A 21,804-nucleotide genomic window follows, 5' to 3' on the forward strand; every position below is an offset into this window, starting at 1 on the left:
TTGCTTTCCTGAGCGGGGGTTGGTAGGGGAAAAGGGAAGGAAGGGAGATCCATGGGTGTGCTGAGCCACACGTTGGGGATGGATGTGCAGCCGGAGTCGAAAACCACTGCCCTAGTTGGACAAGCCAACAGCTCCTGTCACCTCTTGCTCAGCGGAGGCAGGTCAATGGAGTGAAAAGGCAGAGGACACCTGGGGGCCAGGATCCCTGAGGTTCAGTCCTAGCTCTGTCGTCCTTTGCTCTCTCATCTTGAGCCACTTTCTGCTCCTTCCTGGGCCTCAGTTTCCCCTCATGCACCCTGAAGAGGCTGGCAAAGAACAGTGGGTTGCAATCTCTGCTCATGGAGGTGTCTGAGCCCCCTTGCTGGTTTGACGAAGCGGCTCTCTGTCTGCCTCCACCGGCTTGTGTTATGTGAGCGTGTCGACCTGCCTGGGCAGAGCCGGGCCCTGGCAGGCTGATGCATCGTCAGCCCTCCTAACAATCTGAGCTTTAGGGAAAGGGCTCCTGGGGCCACCATTTCTCAGGGGCAGGAAGAATGTGAGACTAAGGAGGGGCAGTGGTCTGACCCTGGTGATGGTGAGGCCAGAGGACTTGGGATCTGGGAACCTTGCTGAACAGGGAGGGAAGCTGGTACTGCCACCCAGAGCCTGAGCTGTGTGAGCCTTGGTCTGCTCTGCCCCCGTGGGCCACGTCGGGGGGGACCGTGGTGGTCATCTTGTCAACCTGCCTGATTTCAGCCACAAAGGCCTTTCACATCAGTTTTTCGGCTCTGAAACGTCTGGTCTCGTTTTCCCAGAGGCCAAGGTCTTGAGGCCATGAAAGGAGAGGATGGGTTTGGGTTTGCAGGGGAGTGGGGAACAGAGCCGGCTGTGAATCTCAGGTCTGTCACTGACCGGCTGTGTGACTCTGAGCAAGTCACCTGTCACCTCTGGGCCTGTTCCCTCATCTGTATGAGGGGATAACAGGGCTGATGGTGTGTGGCTGTGGGGGTACCTTTGTCACCACTGTCGCCATCATCGTCCTCACCGCTGAAGGGGTGACATAGAGCATAAAGGAAGACCTGACTTGTCTTGATTCCCAGGAGGGGGTGGGCTCACCCTGCGTCCTTCCCGCGCTGCCCGGGGAGACAGCCCACCCTTAGCCATGGCTCTCAGATGTCACTGCGCGTCAGTGTGGCTTGAAGGACAGGTTCTGGGGACCCTGCCTGTGGCCCAGCTGGGTCTGGACTCTGCATTTTCAACAGGTGGGCCTGAGGTTGGCCACTGTGAGGGCAACTAGCTGTCCGGTTTGCCCAAGACCTTCTAGGTTTCAGCACTGGAAGTCCTACACCCAGGACACAGCCCGTCTCCGGCAAAGCAGAACTGTTGGTCACCATAGCACGCTTTAGCCCCCATTCATCCAGGCTGGCAGAGCCTCCGGAGAGCAGGGCCCCCTGGGCTGGCCAGAGCTGCTCAGTGCGGGGAAGGGCCTTGACTGTCCCGTGTGTGGACAGCCTCAGTGGGGGAAAGCCCGAAGCCCCCAGGGCTGGGCTGGGGCGCGGTCTACAGCAGCATGCCGGCAGCTCGGGGTGGCCTGGCTGGAGGACACTTTGTCTTGGGGAGCCTCTGGCTTCTTCCCCTGCCCTCCACAGGATGGGAAATCCAGCCCCTCCTGAACCAGACGCTCTTCTCCCAGCAGCCACTCTTTTGATCGTCCTAACAGCTTCCCTGGTGGGGCATGAGCACTGGCCCGGGAGTCTGGAGCCTTACCCTCTAGTCCCTTCTCTTCTGGGCCTCAGTTTCCCTGGAGTGAAGCAAGGCATGGCTTCAGGTGCCTCTAACTGTCACTCGTCTCAAGCGTTTGCACACACGGACCCCTTTAATCTTCTCTACTTTATAGACAGAGACGCCGAAGCAGAGGGAAGCCAAGTGTCTCCCTCAAGGTCACACACCTAGTGGATGGTAGGGCTGGGATTGAAACCCAGCCTGCTGGGGCCCAGCATCCACAGGCTTAACCCTCTTGCCTCAGCTCCAAGGAGCTGCCCTTCTTGCTCAAGACCTTCACTGGCTCCCCATTACCGCCTGAGTTTCCCCTTGACCTCCTAAGTCTCCCCTGTGAAAATGCCTTCCCCTCAGACGTGTCTCCTCCTTGTCCTTGGTTCCCCTGCCGCCCTCCAGGAAGCTGCCCCCAGACCCCCAGCCCACCCTCTCAACCTCCCTCCTTCTGCCCATTTCCTGCTTCCTAATTTACTTGAAGTGCCCCCTTCCCCCCTCTCAGATGGGCGGTTTTCCAAGCCTTTCCCATGATCACATCTGAGCCTTGCAATTGTCCGTGAGGTTGACCAAGTGGGTGTCGTCATTCCGCTCTGTAGGGAGGCTAGGTGATTTACTCCGTGTCACCTGGCTCATGTGCGACCCAGCCCACTCTAGAACCTGACGCTTGACTCTGGTCCCGGCACCACCGAGCTCTTGGCTCCTCCCCCCCAGGCCTGAAGGGATCTTCATCAGGGATCCCCGGCACCTCATACAAGGAGATGCAAGGGAACTGGGCTGAGATACCCCAAACCCGGGGACTGGGGGTGGGGAGCTGGGTGGGGTTCCACACCAGAAGGACCCTCAAGCTTCTCACCTCCAGCTCGTGGGCACCCGCAGTCCAAGCAGCGGCTTGGGGTTGTGGGGAATTTCATGAAAAGTTTATAAGCCTCCTGGGGAGCTGGAGGCCGGGTGACTCAGGGAGTGGGGCTGACGGTGCTCCTGGGGGTGGAGGGAGGCCCTTCATACCCGGTCTATCTCCATGTGTCTCTGTCTTTCTGGCTTTCCATCACTCTAGGTTTTTCTATATCTCTTTGTCTCTCTCTGTCTCTGTCTTTCTCTCTCTCTGCGCCTCATGCCTCTCTGTCTAGGTTCTTTATGTCCCGTGATGGGCTGGCCCACACACCCAGGGTACAACAGGACAGAGGGCACCACCAGTTCTGGAAATTACAGGCTTTGGGAATAGGGTTGCCAGATAAAATCCAGAATGCCTAGTTAAATTCGAAATCCAGATAAACAGTTAATATTTTTTTAGTGTAAGCATGTCCCAAACATTGCATGGGACATCCTTAGACTAAAACAATTGCTTGTTGTTTATCTGAAATCCGAGTCCAACGGGGTGTTCTCTATTTTTGTTTGCTAAATCTAGCAGCCATGCTTGGGAGGAGCCGGTGTGTTGGCCCCTTCCCCCTGGGGAGGACGCCTGGGAAGGCCATGTACTGGGCTGGGACCTGTCTAATCGAGTGGTGCTTGGGCTCGGCCTATTTCTCCATTTATAAAAAAGCTACTTTGGGAAGTATCAGAATCCCGCTGGTGGAGGAGTGAAGAGAGTATATTGAAGGAGGTCTGCTCTCTTCCAAGTGGAGCAGGGAAAGGAAAAGGGCCTGGAGTCCAATCACCGGCTGTGCAACCTTGGGGAAGTCTCTTGCCCATCCTGAGCCTCTGTTCCCCCACATGTGAGTGGGATAATAATCCCTTCCTCCTGGGGCCATGGTGAGGATGAAATGAATGCTGTTTGGAAGGGCTTAACCAGGCTGCCCTGGTCAGCGTGCAGGGGATGGGGGCTTCAGGGGCCATGCTTATTCTGACTACTCTTGGGGAGGTGGAGGGTGAGAACATGGACTCACGAACCAGAAGGCCTGGTCTGGGATCCCAGTCCTGCCACTTACTAGCTCCGTGACCTTGGACGGTTTACTTAACCTCAGTTTCCCCATCTATAAAATGGGAGACAATGGTAGTCTGTGTCTCCTAGGTTTATTGAGAGGATTACATGATATAATAGACATAAGAACCTCGCATGGAGCTGGCATCTAGCAAGAGCTCGACAAACGTCAGCTCCTATTATCCCCCAGGCGCACGTGTATGCTGCTTCCTCCAGGAAGCCTTCTGGTCCCTCTGGCTCACAGCAGCCTCTCCCTACATGGGGTTCCACTGACCACTGACTTCCTGACTTTAAGTCCCATCTGGCTGCCCTGGGCAGTGCTGTTTTTAACTCCCTGGTGGGATCGAAGGTTCTGGGGCAGTGGGGAGGGTAGTGGGTGTATCTGCCTCCGTCTGGCAATGCCTCTGGGCACAGTGGGCCCCCCTGGGGCCCCACAGACAATCAGAGGGTGAACATACTGATTTCAAACAGGACTCCCAGACTAGCTGGAGAGGGGGAGAACGCAGTCCCAGGGCCAGATGACATAGAATTTTTAACCATATAAATGATACATGGTTGTTTGGCTGAATCTGGCCCAGTTTCCCAGGTGACACTGCAGCGCCACGGAGAAGCACAGGCCCTGTGTCAGAGACCCAAGGGCAAACCTGGCCACGCCATTCAATGCTGTGTGACCTTGGGCTTGGCTCTTGATCTCTCTGAGCCTCGGTTTCTCACCTTTGCAATGGAGATGATACCAATCGCTTTGCAGACTTACAAGACTAAAAGGAGCTAGGAAATACAAGGCACCTGGCACACAGTGGGCACTGCACAAAATTTACTACCCTTCCCTAGGGAAGATCCCTGGACGTCTTCTTGCCCGCTAAAGAGGGGTGCAATGGGACTTTGAGGGGAGACCGCTCTTCTTAAAGCCATGGTCTCAAAACCACAGCGGGGTCCATTTGCGGGCTGGTGTTCACTGAGCTCCTTGAACCCAGCTTGGCATTGGGAGGTTATAAAGCACTCAACTGGGTCCTAACTTTCAAAAAGCTTGCAGTTTTGTTGGGGTTAAAATAACTCACAAGGGAAATGTTAATAAACACAGAACCTTGGAATGTGAGATTGTGTATGCATTCGTGTGGGGTCCAGGCTTCACTCCCAGGAGCTTGCTGTGGGGATCTGAGAGGCTTGGGGTGGTCAGGGAAGGCTTCCTGGAGGAAGCAATAGTTTGAGTCAAGCTCAAGCATCTGAATAAATATTGCCCCCCTCTAGCACTTCCCATGGCTTCTTGTCCTTCCCAGGTCGGTACCTGAGGGCACAGAGATGTTCGAGGTCTATGGGACCCCCGGCGTGGACATCTACGTCTCTCCTAGTATGGAGAGGGCCCGGGAGCGCGCGGACACCAGGCGGTGGCACTTTGATACGGGGTTGGAGATCATCGTGGTCATGAACTCTCCCAGCAACGACCTCAATGACAGTCATGTGAGCAGGTCCCCTGGTCTGGGGTGGGTGGGGCAGCGATCTGGCTCCTCAAGGGCCAGCACCCTCTATTTACCCAGATGGCGGGGTAGCGTGATGGCTAAGTACCCACCCTTGGAACCAGCCAGCCCTGCAACCTACAGACATAAACAGTGTGTCTGCTCGCAAGTCACATCGGCCCTCTGGGCCTCAGTTTCCCCATCTGTAAAATGGGGACGATCACAGCACCTTTCCTCCTGGTGTTGGTGTGGGGTGGAACATGAGCCAACATTTGCTTCTTTTCTTGTTTCCCAAGACCCCAGTGAAGGGAGGTGTCCCCGTTTTTCTGCAGGCTGAGGGTTGATTAGGTGATCTCTGCCACTCTGAATGAAGAGATGGGGGGATGCCGGTGCCTGGGGAGATGAGTTCTTCCCTTTCTACAATGTGCCTCACCTCCTGATCCACTCTCTTGCTGACCCCCTTCCCTTCTCAGAGGCACGTAACTTCCCCTCCTCTCCTCTCTGCTCATTCAGCCACCAAGGGTGAGTTTAACAAGCCCCAGCTGTAGGCAGGGTTCTGGCCTCAGGGCAGGGGGCATTTAAAAGAGGGGAAAACTGGGGTGACCCTTGAGCTTGGCCCAGGTGATGCCCCCTTAAAGGAGTGATGGGAAGCTGGCCTTGTCGTGTGGGACTGGCAGGTTCCCGCCCCATGTTAGGAGCAGTGTTGAGGAAACTGACCTGTTAAGGACCACTGACCATAAGCCACGCCCTGGGCAGCCGTGAGCTCAGGCAGCCCTCACAACAGCTCAGAGAGGCAGGGTCTGATCCCCATTCCATAGGTGGGGCCGCCAAGGTTCAGAGTAACCGTGTCCAGGCCACAGACCCAATCAGAGAGTTAGAATTCTACACAGACCTGGGGCGCGTGGGTGGCACAACGGTTAAGCGTCTGCCTTCGGCTCAGGGCGTGATCCCAGCGTTATGGGATCGAGCCCCACATCAGGCTCCTCCGCTGTGAGCCTGCTTCTTCCTCTCCCACTCCCCCTGCTTGTGTTCCCTCTCTCGCTGGCTGTTTCTATCTCTGTCGAATAAATAAATGAATAAAATCTTAAAAAAAAAAAACTACACAGACCTGCCTGACACCCCGGGGGGCAGGGCAGGTTCCCTTCATCACCCCCCCGTCTTTTCCCACCCATGTCTCTGAGATGAGCCCCTCCGCTGAGCTCTGCGACACAGGTGGACGGATAAATGAACTCATCTTACAGATAAGGAGACTGAAAACGAGAAGGGGTGTTGCTTACCTGAAGTCACCCGATCTCATGAGTAGCAGAGTTGGTGAGGGTCAGGACAGAGTCCCCGGTGCAGGGTAAGGGGACCAGCCAGCTGGTGAGGGCCCCTCCTCGGTGCCCTGCCGAGCTGGGGGCTGTGTGGATGCCAAAGACCAAAGGGATTGAGGAGGGTCGGAGTGTCCCGCCCTTCCCCTTCCCCCACCTTTGACCTGGACCCAGGTAACTGTATGCCTGAGGCCAGCATCGTTGCTCAGGCTTGACAGAGGGGGGTCAGTGATTGCAAGATTTAGGGGCTCCCAGCACTGAGGGGTGCTGAGCCTTCTGGTGGAGCTGAGGGACCCCCATCAGGAGGGAGCGTGCAAGTGGAGGGTGGTGGGCCAAAGGGGCTCTGATACGTGGGCCTGGCACTGTGTTCTCATCAGTCACTGTCAGCCCCGCGTTTAGCGGGTACCGGGGCTGCTTAGCCAAGCGCAGTGCGGAGCACGTCACCCGCCTTCCTTCTTTGATGGTCACAGCCTACAATCAACCTTCTGGGGTAGGGACTATTATTATCCCTACTTTACAGCAGGGGACACTGAGGCCCTGAGAGGACAAGTGACTCTTCCCAGGATAGTCACAAGTGGTGGATCCAGAATTGGAGCCCAGAGCTCTGCACCACCTCACAGAGTGTTGCCGGCCCTCTATGAACAGCAGCTGGTGTGTCTGGGCCCTGCCTATGGGGTCGGTCTTGTACACATGTTGTTTCTAAGCGGCACTATAACCCCCTGAGGTAGGGACCTGTCCACTCGCTGTCCTGCAGATGAGGAAACCAGACGGCTCAGGAAAGTGAGGGACCTTGGCCAAGGTCACAAAACCCAGAGGTGCTGGGCTCATGTCCAGACCTGTCTGAATCCCACAGATTAGAGAGGGTCCCTAAACCCTGCCCGGTCGGAGACCTCCTCATTTGACAAATGGCAAAACAGAGATCCAAAGGGGAGCAGGGGCTTGGCCAAACTGGTAGTCGTTGGCAGCACTGGGGCCCAGGTCTCCAGGGAATCCCTCACAAATAGTTCCCATTTTACAGATGGGCCAAGCAAGGCATGGAAAGAGAAATGGCAAAGAGACTGATGGAAGAGCTGGGTTGGCAAACTCAACTTCAGTGCCCAGAGGTTCCTGAGATCCTCTCTCTCTTTTCTGCCAGATCCCGCAAGACCTATCCTTTGGGGTGGGGGCTATTGGCTTCAGCCGGCTTGATTCTGGGCCCCTTTCTCTACAGGTTCAGATTTCCTACCACTCCAGCCATGAGCCCCTGCCCCTGGCCTATGCGGTGCTGTACCTCACCTGTGTTGGTAAGTTGGGGGCCGTCGAGGGCCTCGGCCAAGGGTGGGGGGCAGTTGGGAATGACAACAAACAAGGGTCTCTTTACAAACACCAACTCATTTCATTTTAAAAATTAAAATAAGGGTACATTTAAAAAATTCTAATGGTATGGGGCACCTGGGTGGCACAGCAGTTGAGCGTCTGCCTTTGGCTCAGGGCGTGATCCCGGCGTGATGGGATCGAGCCCCACATCAGGCTCTCCTGCAGGGAGCCTGCACCTTCCTCTCCCACTCCCCCTGCTTGTGTTCCCTCTCTTGCTGGGTGTCTCTATCTCTGTCAAATAAATAAATAAAATCTTTAAAAAAAATTCTAATGGTATAAAAGAGTATATATTGCAAAGTAAACCTCCCTTTCTCCCCACCTAAGACTTCCAGTTCCCCCAGCCCAGCATCCTTCTAGAGACGTGCTTGTGCAGGCAGATACAGGCATACCTGCAGTCTCCCTCCTTTTGTAAACAAAGGGAGACATACTCTAGGCCTGGTACAGGACCTTACTTTTTCCACCTTAAGCTTTTCGTGGCAATTATCCACAAATTGTATATAAACTCCATGCATGGTAACTCAGATTGAGTAATACATTAAAGGAAAAGGTAGATAACATGAATGAACAGATGGGGAATTTCAACAGAGAGATGAAAACGATAAGAAGATGTTGAAATGAAATGCTAGAACTAAAAATCATGGTAATAGATTTTTAAAAAATGCTCCTGCTGGGTTGTCTTGGTAGACTTGACACAAGTGGAGAGAGGATCAGTGAACCTGAAGATAGGGCAATGATAATTTAGACTGTATTAAATTTTAAAACTTTTATACAACAGAGGACAAGTGAAAAGTCAAATGATGGGGCCGCCTGGCTGGCTCAGTCCACAGAGCACATGAATCTTGATCTCAGGGTCGTGAGTTTAAGCCCCACATTGGGCACAGAGCTTACTTTAAACAAAAAGGGAAGAAAAAGTCAAAATATGGACTGAGGAAAGAAATTTGGAATGCGTATGTCTGACTTGGTACATATAGATTGTGAAGAACTCCAATCAGTAGGGAAAAAAAGACAAATTAATGAAACAGGCAAAAAATATGAATAAGCAATTCACAGAAGAGAAAGCCCCAGTGACCAGAACCTAAAAGGAAAGTTGCTTAATACTCAGCATTGCCAAGGATGTGGAACTGGGGGGCTCCTTGACGACGGGTGGGAGTTTGCATGGGTACAAGCATCTGCAATGCACTTAGCAAGAAAGCTGAAAATGCTCTGTCTGCAGGAGGCGTTGTTAGAGGCAGAATGTGCATGTGGGACCTATGTTGGACTCCTGGGAAGCCTATAGTGACCTACTCTCTGCCCTCCCCTTGCAGACATCGCTCTGGATTGTGACCGGAACTGTGAGGGCAGGCAGAGCAGGAGCTTTGTGGACAAGGTAGGGCAACTCAACCTGGGCCCAGAAAGGGACATGGAGTTTGAAGTTGACCTAGGCTGGGTTAAGAGGGTGAGGCCTTTACAGGTATCTCCCTGCCTCCTAGCTCCTGTTGAAGTCAGGAGAACCAAATGGGAACCAGCCATGTTTGGCAATCTTCTTTCACCAGGAGAAAAATCATTACCAAGAATTATCAAGTGTATACACGCCCAGGTCTGGGCTAGGCCTTCCTTTGTGGGGAAAAGTCCTTCTGGAATTTCAGTCTTGGTCAGGGGTCAGCAAACTTTTTCTGTAAAAGTGAGATAGGAAATATTTTAGGCATTGCAAAGTGTCTCTGTTGCAACTGTTCAATTCTGCCATTGTAGTGTGAAAGAGCTGTAGTGAATACAATGGATATGACCGTTCCAATAAAACTTTATTTACAAAAAGAAGCCGTGGGCCAGAGGGGGTTCCTGGCCCTGGAGTGCCAACCTTCTAATCTAGGCGAAAGGGGAACTCTACTAAGTATGAGACTGTTAAAGAACTTTGGACTGAAATGTGGTGGCACTTAACACATCGGGAGTTCAGAGCAGAAGGTCAAGCTGGGCTGCCTGAGCAAGGAAGACTTCCTCTGAAGTCCACTTGAACTAGGGTCTAAAGCAATGCAAGAGAGAGGGCATTCCAGGTGGAAGGAATAGCGGGAGCCAAGGCCTGGAGCCGGGAATGGATCTATAATCAGGAAGTTGCCCATTGAGAAATAGGACATTGGCTGGAGACGTACCACAGTTGGCCATGAAAGACCACTGTGTAGTTTGGACTTGCTGGTATGGGCAGTCAGGAGTCACTGCCGGATGTGGTGCAGGAAGCGCTTCTGTGAGAGTGGACCTGTCCTCACAGGGAGGGCGAAGAGGAGGAGACAGGGTCAGGACGCTGGCCAGGTGGTTGCTGGGAGGGGGCACAGGACGGGTCCGAGCCCCATCATGAGCTATGCTTTGCCATTGGCAGCGGGATTGGGTCTGGGGGCCTGGCGGGTATGGAGCCATCCTGTTGGTGAACTGCGACAGGGACGATCTGAACTGTTACAACCAGGACAACTGTGACCGGCATGTGCACTGCCTGCGAGGTAAGGGGGGCGCCCAGGGTCACTGCTCAGCCACTGGCAGGTAGCCCCAAAGGGAGCACCAGGGGCCAGAGTTCCAGCTAACCGCTCCCAGCCAAAGCTTCCTATCTGCACCCCAAATCCGGCCTCCCCACCAGGAGCCCCTGGCTGCATTTCAGGATGCCCCACGTTCTAAGTCAGTCCCACACTGCACGCAACAGCCCCGTGAGGAAGGCGGCAGTAATGTCCTGGGGTGCGGGCCAGGTGCTTTGTTCACGGGGGCGGGGGGCACAGCTTCTCCAAAAGTGGGTGCATCTCCCTCATTTCAGATTGGGGAGCACTGAGGCTCAGGGAGGGAGCGGGGCCTGCCTGGGGTCACCAGAGAGTGACGCTAGTCCTGAGACCAGACTCTCCCCAGCATGCCCGCCCAGGTGGCCTGCCTACCCCATGCTTCTCACCTGTCCCCGGGCACCGGGCTGGCCACTCTGCACTTCCCGTTGGGCAGGTGAGGGAGCGGAGGCCTGGAGAGAGTATGACACAGTCACACGGCACACGCTTACAGACGTCCTCATGGTTTGCTCTTGAAAACACTGGAAACAGTGTTCTCACAGGGTGGACAGATTCGGGGATCAGAGACCCAGGTCTTGGCACCCTCTGCCCTGGGGAGGGGTGGTGTGGTGGGCAGGAGGAGAAGGCGTGGAGGGTGGCGGGCCCCTTGAGCTGCCGCCCCTGTCTGGCTCCGCAGACCTGGAAGACATGTCCGTCATGGTCCTGAGGACCCAAGGCCCTGCCGCCCTGTTCGATGACCACAAACTTATCCTCCACACTTCCAGCTATGACGCCAAGTGGGCACGGGTCTTCCACGCCTGTGGTGAGTTCACGTCCTTCCCCTCCCTCCGCTCCCACTGCTGGGGGGCCTCAGTTTCCCCACTGTGGGCGGGAGGGCAGGCTTTGCCTTGGGGGGCAGAGGAAGCTCGGTCAGATGTGGGAACTCTGAAACAGGCGGCTGGCGTCCCGGCACAGCCACAGCCCAAGGCCGTTTGGATGAATTCAAATATATTTAGGGGCGCCTGGGGGGCTCAGTCAGTGAAGCGTCTGCCTTCAGCCCAGGTCATGACCCCGGGGTTCTGGAATCAAGCCTCGTGCCAGGCTCTGTCTTCTCAGGAGGGAGTCTGTTTCCCCCTCTGCCCCTCCCCCTGCTTGTGCTCAAATAAATACATAAAATCTTTAAAAATATATATTTAAAAATATATTTTAAGCATGTTCAGAAATTCTTATTATCGAAACTTCCAAACACACACAAAAGGAGAGAACAGTGAAAAACCCCTGGACGCAGACCCCTCAGATTCAACAGTTACCGTTCGGCTTCTCTTGCTTCATGTGTCTTGTTTGCTCAGGTACTGGAAGGTGCAGCCACTCCCGGTACGATGGCTACGGCCCTACAGGATTCCGAGGGCATCTCCCCCAAACCCCTGACTATGGCTCCACAGAGCCATGGAGTGAGCAAGGACATAGAATCCCTTTTAAAGATACAAATGCATACAAGTGATAAAATGCTCATTTTAAAAAAGCTCAGGGGCGCCTGGGTGGCTCAGTTGTTAAGCGTCTGCCTTCGGCTCAGGGCGTGATCCTGGCGTTATGGGATCGAGCCCCACATCAGGCTCTTCTGCTGGGAGCCTGCTTCTTCCTCTCCCACTCCCCCTGCTTGTGTTCCCTCTCTCGCTGGCTGTCTCTCTGTGAAATAAATAAATAAAATCTTTATTAAAAAAAAAAAAAAAAGCTCAAACAAGGGGCCCCTGGCTGGTGCAGTGGGTTGGGCGTCTGACTCTTGGTTTCGGCTCAGGTCATGATCTCAGGGTCCTGAGATCGAGCCCCGCGTTGGGCTCCACGCTCTGCGGGGAGTTGGCTTGGGATTCTCTCTCTCCCTCTGCCCCTCCCCCACTCACACGTGTGCTTTCTCTGAAATTTTTTAAAAACATTAAAACATGAAAGGCTCAAACAGTATAGAAGTATATAAGGTAAAAAATGAGAGTTCCTCATCCCTACCCCTAAACCTGACTCCTAAAATGCGTTTACTGTTAACGATTTGCTATGTGTTCTTCTGACTTTTCTCTGTATGCATTAAATGTGCACACATGTGCGTGCATGCATGTGTGTATGCACGTGTGCGTGTGTGGTGTGTACGTATCCTGAGCCTAGAACCAGGCCTCCTAGGTGCAGAATAGGTGCTCAGGAAATACTTGTTCCGTGCACGAACAGCCAGTGAATACCCTCGTACGTGTGTTTGTCGCAAAGACCCCCGGAAGCGGGATTGCTAGCTAGGAGTAACCATTACTTTGCGAGATGCTGCTAAGTTGTCTCCAGAAGGTCTGAACAGCCATCTTAGAAAGGAATGGCCTTTCCCCTGGCCTCACCCACACTGGGCACCAAGCATCTTCTCTCCTTTGCCGGTGGGAGGACAGAGGCGGGGCCTGCTGTCTGGCTTGGGGGGTTTCGGAGAGCTTGGCCCAGGTCCTTCTGCACCTGCATGCTCTGCGGGCCCAACTGGGGGTCACAGCTGTCCCTCCCGTCCCCGCCCAGGTCCCAAAGACTCGTGCGAGGCCTACAGGCACGTGCTGGGCCGGGACAAGGTGTCCTACGAGGTGCCCCGCTTCCACGGGGACGAGGAACACTTCTTTGTGGAGGGCCTCTCGTTCCCTGATGCCAGCTTCACAGGGCTCGTGTCCTTCCATGTCACCCTGCTGGACGACTCCAACGAGGTGAGGGATGGCCGGGGCAGAGAGGGTGAGAAAGGGCTCCACCCCCAGGAGAGACGGGCACCGCTGGCCTGGATGACCCCAGAGCTCTCGACCACCCCGCTGCTGCCCCTCTAGAAACGAGGAGACGCCAGTGGCATCAGCCCGGCCTCTGGACTCCAAGGCCAGTGCTCTTCCCCGTCTGCCCGTCTTCCCCTGTAGGATTTCTCCGAGTCCCCGATCTTCACTGACACTGTGGTGTTTCGCGTGGCGCCCTGGATTATGACACCCAGCACCCTGCCGCCCCTGGAGGTGTACGTGTGCCGGTGAGTGTGGGAGAGGGCGTGGGTGTCCTAAGGACCCTCATGGCCCCTCCGGTCTCCACACCTGGCTCCGTGCTGAGCTGCGCTCCCTGGACTTGTCCGCAGCGTGAGGAACAACAAGGGTTTTGTGGACGCGGTGGCGGAGCTGGCCAGGAAGGCCGGCTGCAAGCTGACCATCTGCCCGCAGAACGAGAACCGCAACGACCGCTGGATCCAGGTACCGTGGCCGCGGGGCGGCGCCCAGCCAGGATGGCGTCTCGGAGGGAGAGGCTGGCCCACCCCAACTGGGGGCAGGGAGGGGAGGCTGCTGTGAATATCTGGAAGGACCTGGGTGCTGTGACTGTCCCCCCTGGGACCCTCCTTTTTCTCAGTCCAGACCTAGAGCTTCCTCCCTCTCTCCAGAACTTTCTGGAGACCTAGGCACACATCGACTCCAGATCGAACCCCCACTCACCCACAGGGCCTGGGCGAGGCACGGGGCTGGCCCTGAAGGGAGTGGCTGAGGTACAGGACACGCTCCCTGCCCTCAGCAGCTGGGCCCTGTGGTTCCCACGGAAGGCGACTTTGTCCCCGACGGACATTTGGCGGTCTCTGGAGAAATGTTTGGCTGTCACCCCAAGGATGGTGGTGCTACTGGCTTCTAGTGGGCGGAGCTCGGGGATGCTGCTAGGCCTTCTACAGTGAACGCACAGGGTAGCCCCACAGCAAAGGATTATCTCAGAGGGGTCCCCAAGTGTCACGAATGCCAAGGCTGAGAAACCCTGGTGTGGTGAAATATTGCAACAACCCCCTGCCCCCGCTCCTGCAATTGAAGATGTAGCAGGGGTGCCAGCAACGAGCCAGCAGGGTTTGGAGGAGGGTGGTGTCACCTCTGCCTGGGGATGAATAAAGCCCTCCCAGAGGAAGGCCAACCGGACAGGACAGGACCATGTGCTCTCAGGGGACACACGCCCAGGGCCACAGAGCTGGTAAGGGCCACGCTGGGGTTCAGTGGATGGTGGTCCTCACGGAGGACCAGTGTGTGGAAAGGCCCTGAGAGGGGAGGCATGAAAGCTCGCCTCGTGCTCTAGTTGGTCACGGCCAAGGTTCTGGAACTGAAGTGGGAGGAGCTGAAGTGGGAGACTGTGAATGCCAAGCTGAGAAGCTGTCATGGCTGGAGGTCCATCTGATAAGGTGGAAGGTCAGGGCAGGACTCTGGAGCAAGATGGGCTGGATGTGGGTCCCGGCTGTGCCGCTGACTAACTGTGTGTCCTTAGACAAATAGACCTCTCTGTCTCTCACTTTCCTTATCTGTGATGTGGGTAATCACAGTGCCTCTGCCTGAGTGTGTGTGTGAAGGATTGATGGAGTCAATGTTTACAAAGAGCTTAGAGCAGGGCCAGGCACGTAACAGTGAGCTTCTCATTGGATATAGAGCTCATCGGTGCTGGGCCATCTTTGCCTCCAGGACCACAGGGGTCAGGATCGAGCTGGGCTCAAAGTTGAGAGATCTGAGAAGGAGGCAGACCTATACCTCCTTTGGTCCCTTCAGCCCTGTCCATGACCACACGTGGAGGCCAGAGGTGCTGGTCGATGTCCAGCGACTTGTCTGTCCAACTCTGGCCACCCTGGGGCTCTCTCTGTGGCCACTCTGCCCTGATCCAGCATGTGGACACCTCCAGGGTCCCGTCCCTGTTCTAGTTCATTCCCCCCCGTCTTGCTGTGTGACCCTAGGGAAGAGCACCCCCTCTCTGAGTTCACAGCCCCTCCTCCAGCCAGCAGGCATCATGAACCCCTGCCTTCTTCAGCCCAAAGGGCAAAGCAGGCCTGAGACAAAGAAGCCCCAAGAACAGTCCTCTCCAAAGCGCTCGATGCCAAACGAGTGTGGATTGTCCACAGGGTGTCTCTCTCGTTCGCAGGACGAGATGGAGCTGGGCTACGTTCAGGCGCCACACAAGACCTTCCCGGTGGTCTTTGACTCCCCCAGGAATGGGGAACTGCAGGACTTCCCTTACAAAAGAATCCTGGTGAGTGGTCCAGGCCACAAGCTGCAGCCTGGCTCTGAGGGTCCAGGAACATTACCCGAAGCCCCACCGGGGCTTAGAGTCTAGGGCGCAGCACTGGGGACCACGTTCTTTAGGGACACGAGTGACCGGATAAAATACAGGAGGTGCCTAGTTACATCCAAATTTCAGATCAGCAATGAGGAACTTTTTGGTATAAGTATGTTCCAAACCTTGCACGGGGCATAGTTATATTAAAAATATATTTGTGGTTTATCTGAGATTCAAATTTAACTATGCATCCTGTATTTTTATTTACTACATTTGGCAACTCTGGGTAAGGGCGGAGCGGGGAGCAGTGCTGCGGTTAAGAACACAGGCTTTGGAATCAGAACCACCTGGCTCTGTTACTCAGATGCTGTGTGACCTGGCCTGAGTCACTTCCCCTCTCTGAGCCTCAGTTTCTTCATCAGCAAAAATGATATTATAGCCCTGATCCTCACAGGTGCTCGTGAGGCTTCTCTGTACCAGACAGAGGGAGCATGCAGCTCTGTTAGCTGAGATTAATATTGGTAATAAGAAACACTGGGAAGATGGTGGCTGGGGACTGGGACCTCCTGGAAGAGAGAGGGCAGACTCCATTGGTGCCGTAGAGACCTTGAGGCCCTTCCAACCTCTGGATCACAGAGGTGGTAGGACTTCTCACGTGGGCCTCAATGTTGTCGGAGTTCCTTCCAAGAGATGGCCCTGGGGAGCTCTCCCATTCAGGCTGCTCTAGAACAGCCGGGTACTTGCCCTTGGGTTGAACTTGGCAGGAGGGCTGTTCAGAGGGTAAGGAGCGGCAGGAGCCACAGCGTCGGGCTCCATGTCTAATGGGGAGTATAGGCAGCCACGGCCCTTTCTACTGTCTCCCTGTGACCATGGGGATAACGTGCTCTAATGTGGCAGCAGGGCCAGAGCGCCTGTGTATTCCCAACTTCGGCCCCTCTGCATGCATGGAATATTGACTGGGTCAGATCCCTGTCTTGACTCAGTATATCCATCTGAAGAATGGGCAGCCACTCCTGCCCCATCCGTAAGCAGCTCAGAGCCCAGCAAGTTGGTTCAAGCTCCTTCTGGTGACCCCCACCCCTAGCCTGACCGTTTCTCTTGCCAGGGTCCAGATTTCGGCTATGTGACTCGGGAACCACAAGACAGCTCTGTGAGTGGCTTGGACTCCTTCGGGAACCTGGAGGTCAGCCCCCCCGTGGTGGCCAATGGGAAAGAGTACCCCTTGGGTAGGATCCTCATCGGGGGCAACCTGCCTGGGTGAGAGAGGGGCAGGGACAGGTGTTCCTGCGGTGGAGGGTGGTGATGGTGGCTGGAGTGGTGGTGGTGAGGGACCATTCCACTCCTGGGAGAGGGCCAGTGAGGAGGGATAAATTCCTAGTTCTAGATGGGGTGGGGCGGGCAGCGGGCTGATCACCAGACACCGTCCACCCTTACCTTGGCAAGTCTGAGAAGGCCAAAGTGAGCAGAGACCTGAGAGATCATTCAGTCCAGCCTTTTCATTTCACGAGCGAGCCCAGAGAGGGTGAGTGACCTGGTACAGGTCACACAGAATGCCGTCGTGACTCAACACAGGTCTTCTGATTCCAAAAAGAAATGATATTGCTAATAGCAGTCAATTAATAGTTCTAGAAGAAAAAGTTTCAAGTCTCAACAGTCCTAGAGCAATTATATTTCGAGAGCTTGTTCATACTATGATGTAAATGACTATTATCATATGTTTTCCTCAGAATGGGAGTAGGAAGATACAGGACATGAAAAACGAGATGTCATCACACACACACACACACACACACACACACACACACACACACACACACAGAGAATAACAGATTCTTTGTTGTTCAACATGTGACACAGAGATACTGACGTAAAAGAAAAGGAATTACATGGTAATGGTTTTTTGCTGTGGAAGAGACCAAGACATTGAGCCAACCAAATTCTACAAAGCAGTTAGGACAGATTTGGAGTCAACTAACAGATGAATCAAGAGGCTTTGGAGGGGACTAACTGCCCTCAGCATGTGATCCCACAGAAAGAGGAAGTTCGAGGCGTCTGGGTGGCTCAGTCAGTTAAGCATCCCACTCTTGATCTCAGCTCAGGTCTTGACCTCAGCGTCCTGAATTCAAGCCCTTCGCTGGGCTCCATGCTGGGTGTGGATCCTATTTTAAAAAAGGAAAAAAGAAAGAGGAAGTTTGGGCCGTACCATTAGATATTTACGCAGAAGATCAAAGAAGAAAGGGTTTACGTTCACGAGCATAAAATGCTGGGGCTGTGCTACCCCTTGGGGGTGATCCTGTCCACCTCTCTCCCCACTGATGTACAGAAGGTAAGGCCACAGCAAGAGAGACTCAAGCTGAACTCCAAGAAGAGCCGCCTGGCCCGAGGGGATGGCCTAGGGGTGAATCGGTCTCTTGGAGGTGAGGGTGGGTCCCAGGGCAGGCGGCTCTGAGCCTTTGCCCGGGTGGCAAGACCTGGGGGTCACCAGCCGGGTTGGACTGAGCTGTCCTGCGCCCGCCGAAGAGCTCAGCCTGAGCAGAATTTAAAGGACACGGTGCATTTTTTTTTTAATTGGATATTGCAGAAATCTTGAACTCTTGTAGTTCCTACAGACTTTTTTAAGCTAAGTAACATGTTTAACCCCTTGGGCCCCAGGTCCAGCGGCCGCCGGGTCACCCAGGTAGTGCGGGACTTCCTCTATGCGCAGAGGGTGCAGCCCCCCGTGGAGCTCTTTGTGGACTGGTTGGCCGTGGGCCACGTGGATGAGTTTCTGAGCTTCGTCCCTGCCCCCGATGAGAAGGTAAGGACAGTGGTGACATGCCTGTTGCCAGCGTCTGGGTCAGACAATGAGCTGCAGGGGCGCCATGCTGAGGCCAGGGAGCTCAGGCAGGTCTGCCCTCTCCACACAGGGCTTCCGGATGCTGCTGGCCAGCCCTAGCGCCTGCTTCAAGCTCTTCCAGGAAAAGCAGAAGTGGGGCCACGGCGGGGCCCTCCTGTTCAAAGGGGTTGTTGGTGGGTACCCGTGCTGTGTCCCTCGTCCCAGCCTTCCCGCCCCCTCCCCTAAAGCGGGATGCATCATGGCTTGAGAGAGGGACGGCAAAGTCTATATATCAGGGCGGTCCCCCCAAACTCAAGAGCCTCACTGCCGCTCCATGCCTTGCCCCACCAGCCCCCACTGCCCGTGGCTGGGGACTGAGACGTGGCCAGCTGCGTGGGCCCGTGACCAGTGTCCCCAGACAGGGCCCTCCCCTTAGGCGCTTTAATGCTCTGCCATCACTGTCCTGAAACGCTTACCCATTTGTGCTTCGTGAGTGAACCGTCTTGCTGCCTCCCAGGGAAGAGACCCCTCTGTACCCTCGGACTCCCGGGAGCCTCAGCTCTGGGCAGTGAGGGCTGTGGGGCCTCCCCTCTCTGCCTCCCCTTCTCTGCCTCCCCCTGCCACCCCGCCCCCTCCCTGATGATGGCTGCAGCAGGAGCTTGGGTGTGGGGAGGCCTGGGTTCATGTGCCCCTCAGCATCTCAGGGAGGGGGGGACCTGGCATGAATGGTCCCTGTCCTGGACTGGCAGTGCCCCAGGGCAGGGGGTGGGCAGCACGCAAGGGGCGAGCCTCTTGCCCACCCGCCATCCAGGCAGCAAGCACACCCCGTGTGTGGAAGTCGCAGTTGCCTGCGGGGTCTGCCGGTTCGCCAGGGCTCGGGATGGTGGGCCTGTGGGAAGGGGAGACGTCTGGCTCGATGTGGGTCTTGTGGCTCGCGGGCTGGGATGCCTGGCAGCCGGTGGGCTGTGTACATGCGTCAAGTTTCAGCTGGGGCTCCCAGCACTGCGGGGGTCCCGTGACCGAGGAGGGTGACATCAAACAGCAAGTAAAAAACCAACGTGACAGGCGGGAGAGAGACATGGAGGAAAGAAAAAGCCTTATATTTTAGCACCTTTAGTGATACTTTTCTTTTTTTTCTTGCTCTTTGAACAAAGGGCCCCACGTTCTCATTTTGCTTAGAAGGAACTCTGAGAGCCATTGCTGGCTGGGGCTGGGGTGGCGGCGCCAACTGGCTAGAATGGCTCCATTGCCGTCCCCACCAAGCTTGTGTGACTCTGAGCAGGCTGGTCCTCTCCGACAGGGACCCTGGTGGTCTCAGGGCAGAAACCTTTGACTGGTGGGATTGTAGATTTTCTTGGTCAATAATGTCCTGGACCAAACCTCCAAGGGAAATGCTTCTGCAGAACTCCGAAGCTCTCAAAGAAGAACTTTGCAGTCCCTTTCTGCCCATTTACGATCCTCACCCCCTTCCCGGCCCCACACTGCAGCCCCAGCTACAAGGTGTTAGAAATACAGTCTTCCCAACCCTCTTGTTCCCATAAGGACCATGGCTAAATGCCTTTAAGTCCGGAGCAAACCCGAAAAAGCCTCAAATCCAGATGTGATACCAGGCAAAGGGAAAGCCATTGTCACCTTCCCTGGAAGGACCTCGTCGACAGTGAACAAGACCCAGGGACGGGCTGAGTGGGTTTTCCAGCCGCCCAGCTGGGAAGGAGAAGGCGGGAATTCACGGCTGTCAGGCCACGTGCAGCCACCGTGCTGTCCAGGAGACCAGCACATCTCACTGGTCACCCGCTGTGTGCCAGGCCCCTCTTAGTATCCCCTCCCCCTACACACCCAAGAGCACGGGGAAATCAGGGGAGTCACTGGCCCAGAGGACTCAGCAAGAACACGACGGAGCTGGGACTGGACCCCAGCCGGCTCACCCCAACAGGGGTGGAGGGGATGCCAAGCCGGCAGACGGGCACATGGGCCCAGGGAGTCCTGTCTTTCCCCTTGGTCAAGGTTGCAGCCCTTTGTGAGCGCTGGGCTGGGGTTTGAATCCCAAGCCCCCTGTTTCCTAGCTGCAAGGTCCTGGGTGAGTCTTCTTGCCTCTCTGAGCCTGAATGTGCCCGTCTGTAAAGTAGGGTGACAATGGCCGCCTTGTGGGGTTACAGGGAGGTTAAATGAGGTGTTGAATGTGCAGAACTGAACTCAGGGCCTGCCCCTGGTAAGCGCTCACCAGCAGCTGTGAGGACTGTGAGCCTAACCTCCCTTTCCCGGTTCAGCCCATCAGGCAGGCAGGAAGCTGGGACTCCAGGGAGCCCCTTTGCCACGCAGTCCCCTCTGGGAGGGGAGGGACAGGGTCCAGTGGCATCCATCAGGCCTGATGGACAGGGGGGTGACCCAGCCCCACTACCACCACTAGCTGGAAAGAAGAGGGATCAGCACCCAGTGCCTTGGAAGGGATGTACGTTTCCAGTGAAAGCTGTCACCACTTCCAATGCACTCAAATAGAGGTCTAAGGTGTGTGGCGCTCAGCCACCTGTCCCTCCCACCCCTCCCACCCCCAGGCTTGCGCAGTGGCCAGGCTGAGCTCTGCTGGGTGGTGCCCACCCCGTGCCCAGAAAGGCCAGAGAGCTACTGACTCACAAGACCAGTAGCTGTGAGCTTGGCCTCCGCCTGGCTGCCTCCCAGAGCCGGTGACCCTCACTGCTGGCATCGTTCCTGCCCGTCCTCTAACGTCTCCCTCTCCCTCACAGGGGATAAGCCGGTCAACACCATCTCCATCAACCAGGTCCTCTCCAATGCAAGCCTCATCAGCTACAATAAGTCTGTGCAGGTACAGGTCATGCGCTGTTAGTGGGGGCACGGCTGGGGACAGCGATGGGGATGGAGTCTGAGGCTCAAGGTCCGTGAAAGCCCAGGCTGGAAGTGGCCCGGACACAGGGGCTCCAACCCCTCTTCTGATCCAGGAGAAAATGAGGGGTAAGCCATGTGCATGTGAGGAGGACACACATCCAGGCATAGGGAACAGCACAGATGATGGCCCTGAGGTAGAATGAAGGGGCATGGAATATTTGCAGATGAGTCAGGGGGTTCTGGGGAGGTGAGGAGAAGCTGGGTCATCAAGTGATGGAGGACATTGCAAGGACTTTGACATTTGAGGCCACTAGAGGATTTGGGCAGAGGAGGGACCCGATCTGATTTATGCTTCGAAAGGATTGCTCTGCGGCTGTGTTGAGAATATATCAGTATTTCATAGCAGGGGGTGGGGGTAGAGACATTAGGTCCCGGCAAGAAACATGTGGGACCTCAAGCTGGATAACTGGAATAGTTTAATCAAGGGAATATTTACCAAGGCACAGGCAGGATTTGAGGAAATCAACAGGGGACTGTGCAGTATCCCCAGGTTAGAGAGACAGCTAGAGCTGTCACCACCCCTAGACCTGAAAGAATTAAGGGAGGGGACATCTTACTGGAATCTGGAGAGGTCACCATGAAAAGAGGGCTTGGAGACAGGAGCTGTGACCTTCCTGGCCAGCCCACAGTGACTTGTTGGTGAGGGAGCTGCAGGAACAAATACCCCAGCTGCACTCCGCTACCACCCCCACCTCCTGTCTGTGCCCCGATGGTTGCATCTGGCCAGAAGCCAGGGGGCACAAGAGACCCCGATTCCCAAGGACCA

At 55.4% G+C, this 21,804-nt stretch overlaps 1 protein-coding gene across 1 annotated transcript in view; it reads left to right on the plus strand.

The window, feature by feature from the left end:
* PADI3 (peptidyl arginine deiminase 3) overlaps window positions 1–21,804 on the plus strand; it is a 29,831-nt gene that overhangs the window by 3,372 nt on the left and 4,655 nt on the right. The window contains exons 2-14 of the mRNA XM_002924019.4: window positions 4,948–5,128; window positions 7,645–7,717; window positions 9,095–9,156; window positions 10,138–10,255; window positions 10,977–11,102; window positions 12,812–12,990; window positions 13,189–13,292; window positions 13,395–13,506; window positions 15,188–15,295; window positions 16,428–16,579; window positions 17,975–18,119; window positions 18,229–18,331; window positions 20,879–20,958. Coding sequence (XP_002924065.2) covers window positions 4,948–5,128; window positions 7,645–7,717; window positions 9,095–9,156; window positions 10,138–10,255; window positions 10,977–11,102; window positions 12,812–12,990; window positions 13,189–13,292; window positions 13,395–13,506; window positions 15,188–15,295; window positions 16,428–16,579; window positions 17,975–18,119; window positions 18,229–18,331; window positions 20,879–20,958 — 1,543 coding nt within the window. The remainder of the gene's footprint in view (window positions 1–4,947; window positions 5,129–7,644; window positions 7,718–9,094; window positions 9,157–10,137; window positions 10,256–10,976; window positions 11,103–12,811; window positions 12,991–13,188; window positions 13,293–13,394; window positions 13,507–15,187; window positions 15,296–16,427; window positions 16,580–17,974; window positions 18,120–18,228; window positions 18,332–20,878; window positions 20,959–21,804) is intronic.

The sequence above is a fragment of the Ailuropoda melanoleuca genome, chromosome 11 (genome assembly GCF_002007445.2).
Source record: "Ailuropoda melanoleuca isolate Jingjing chromosome 11, ASM200744v2, whole genome shotgun sequence".
Classification (NCBI taxonomy): Eukaryota; Metazoa; Chordata; class Mammalia; order Carnivora; family Ursidae; genus Ailuropoda; species Ailuropoda melanoleuca.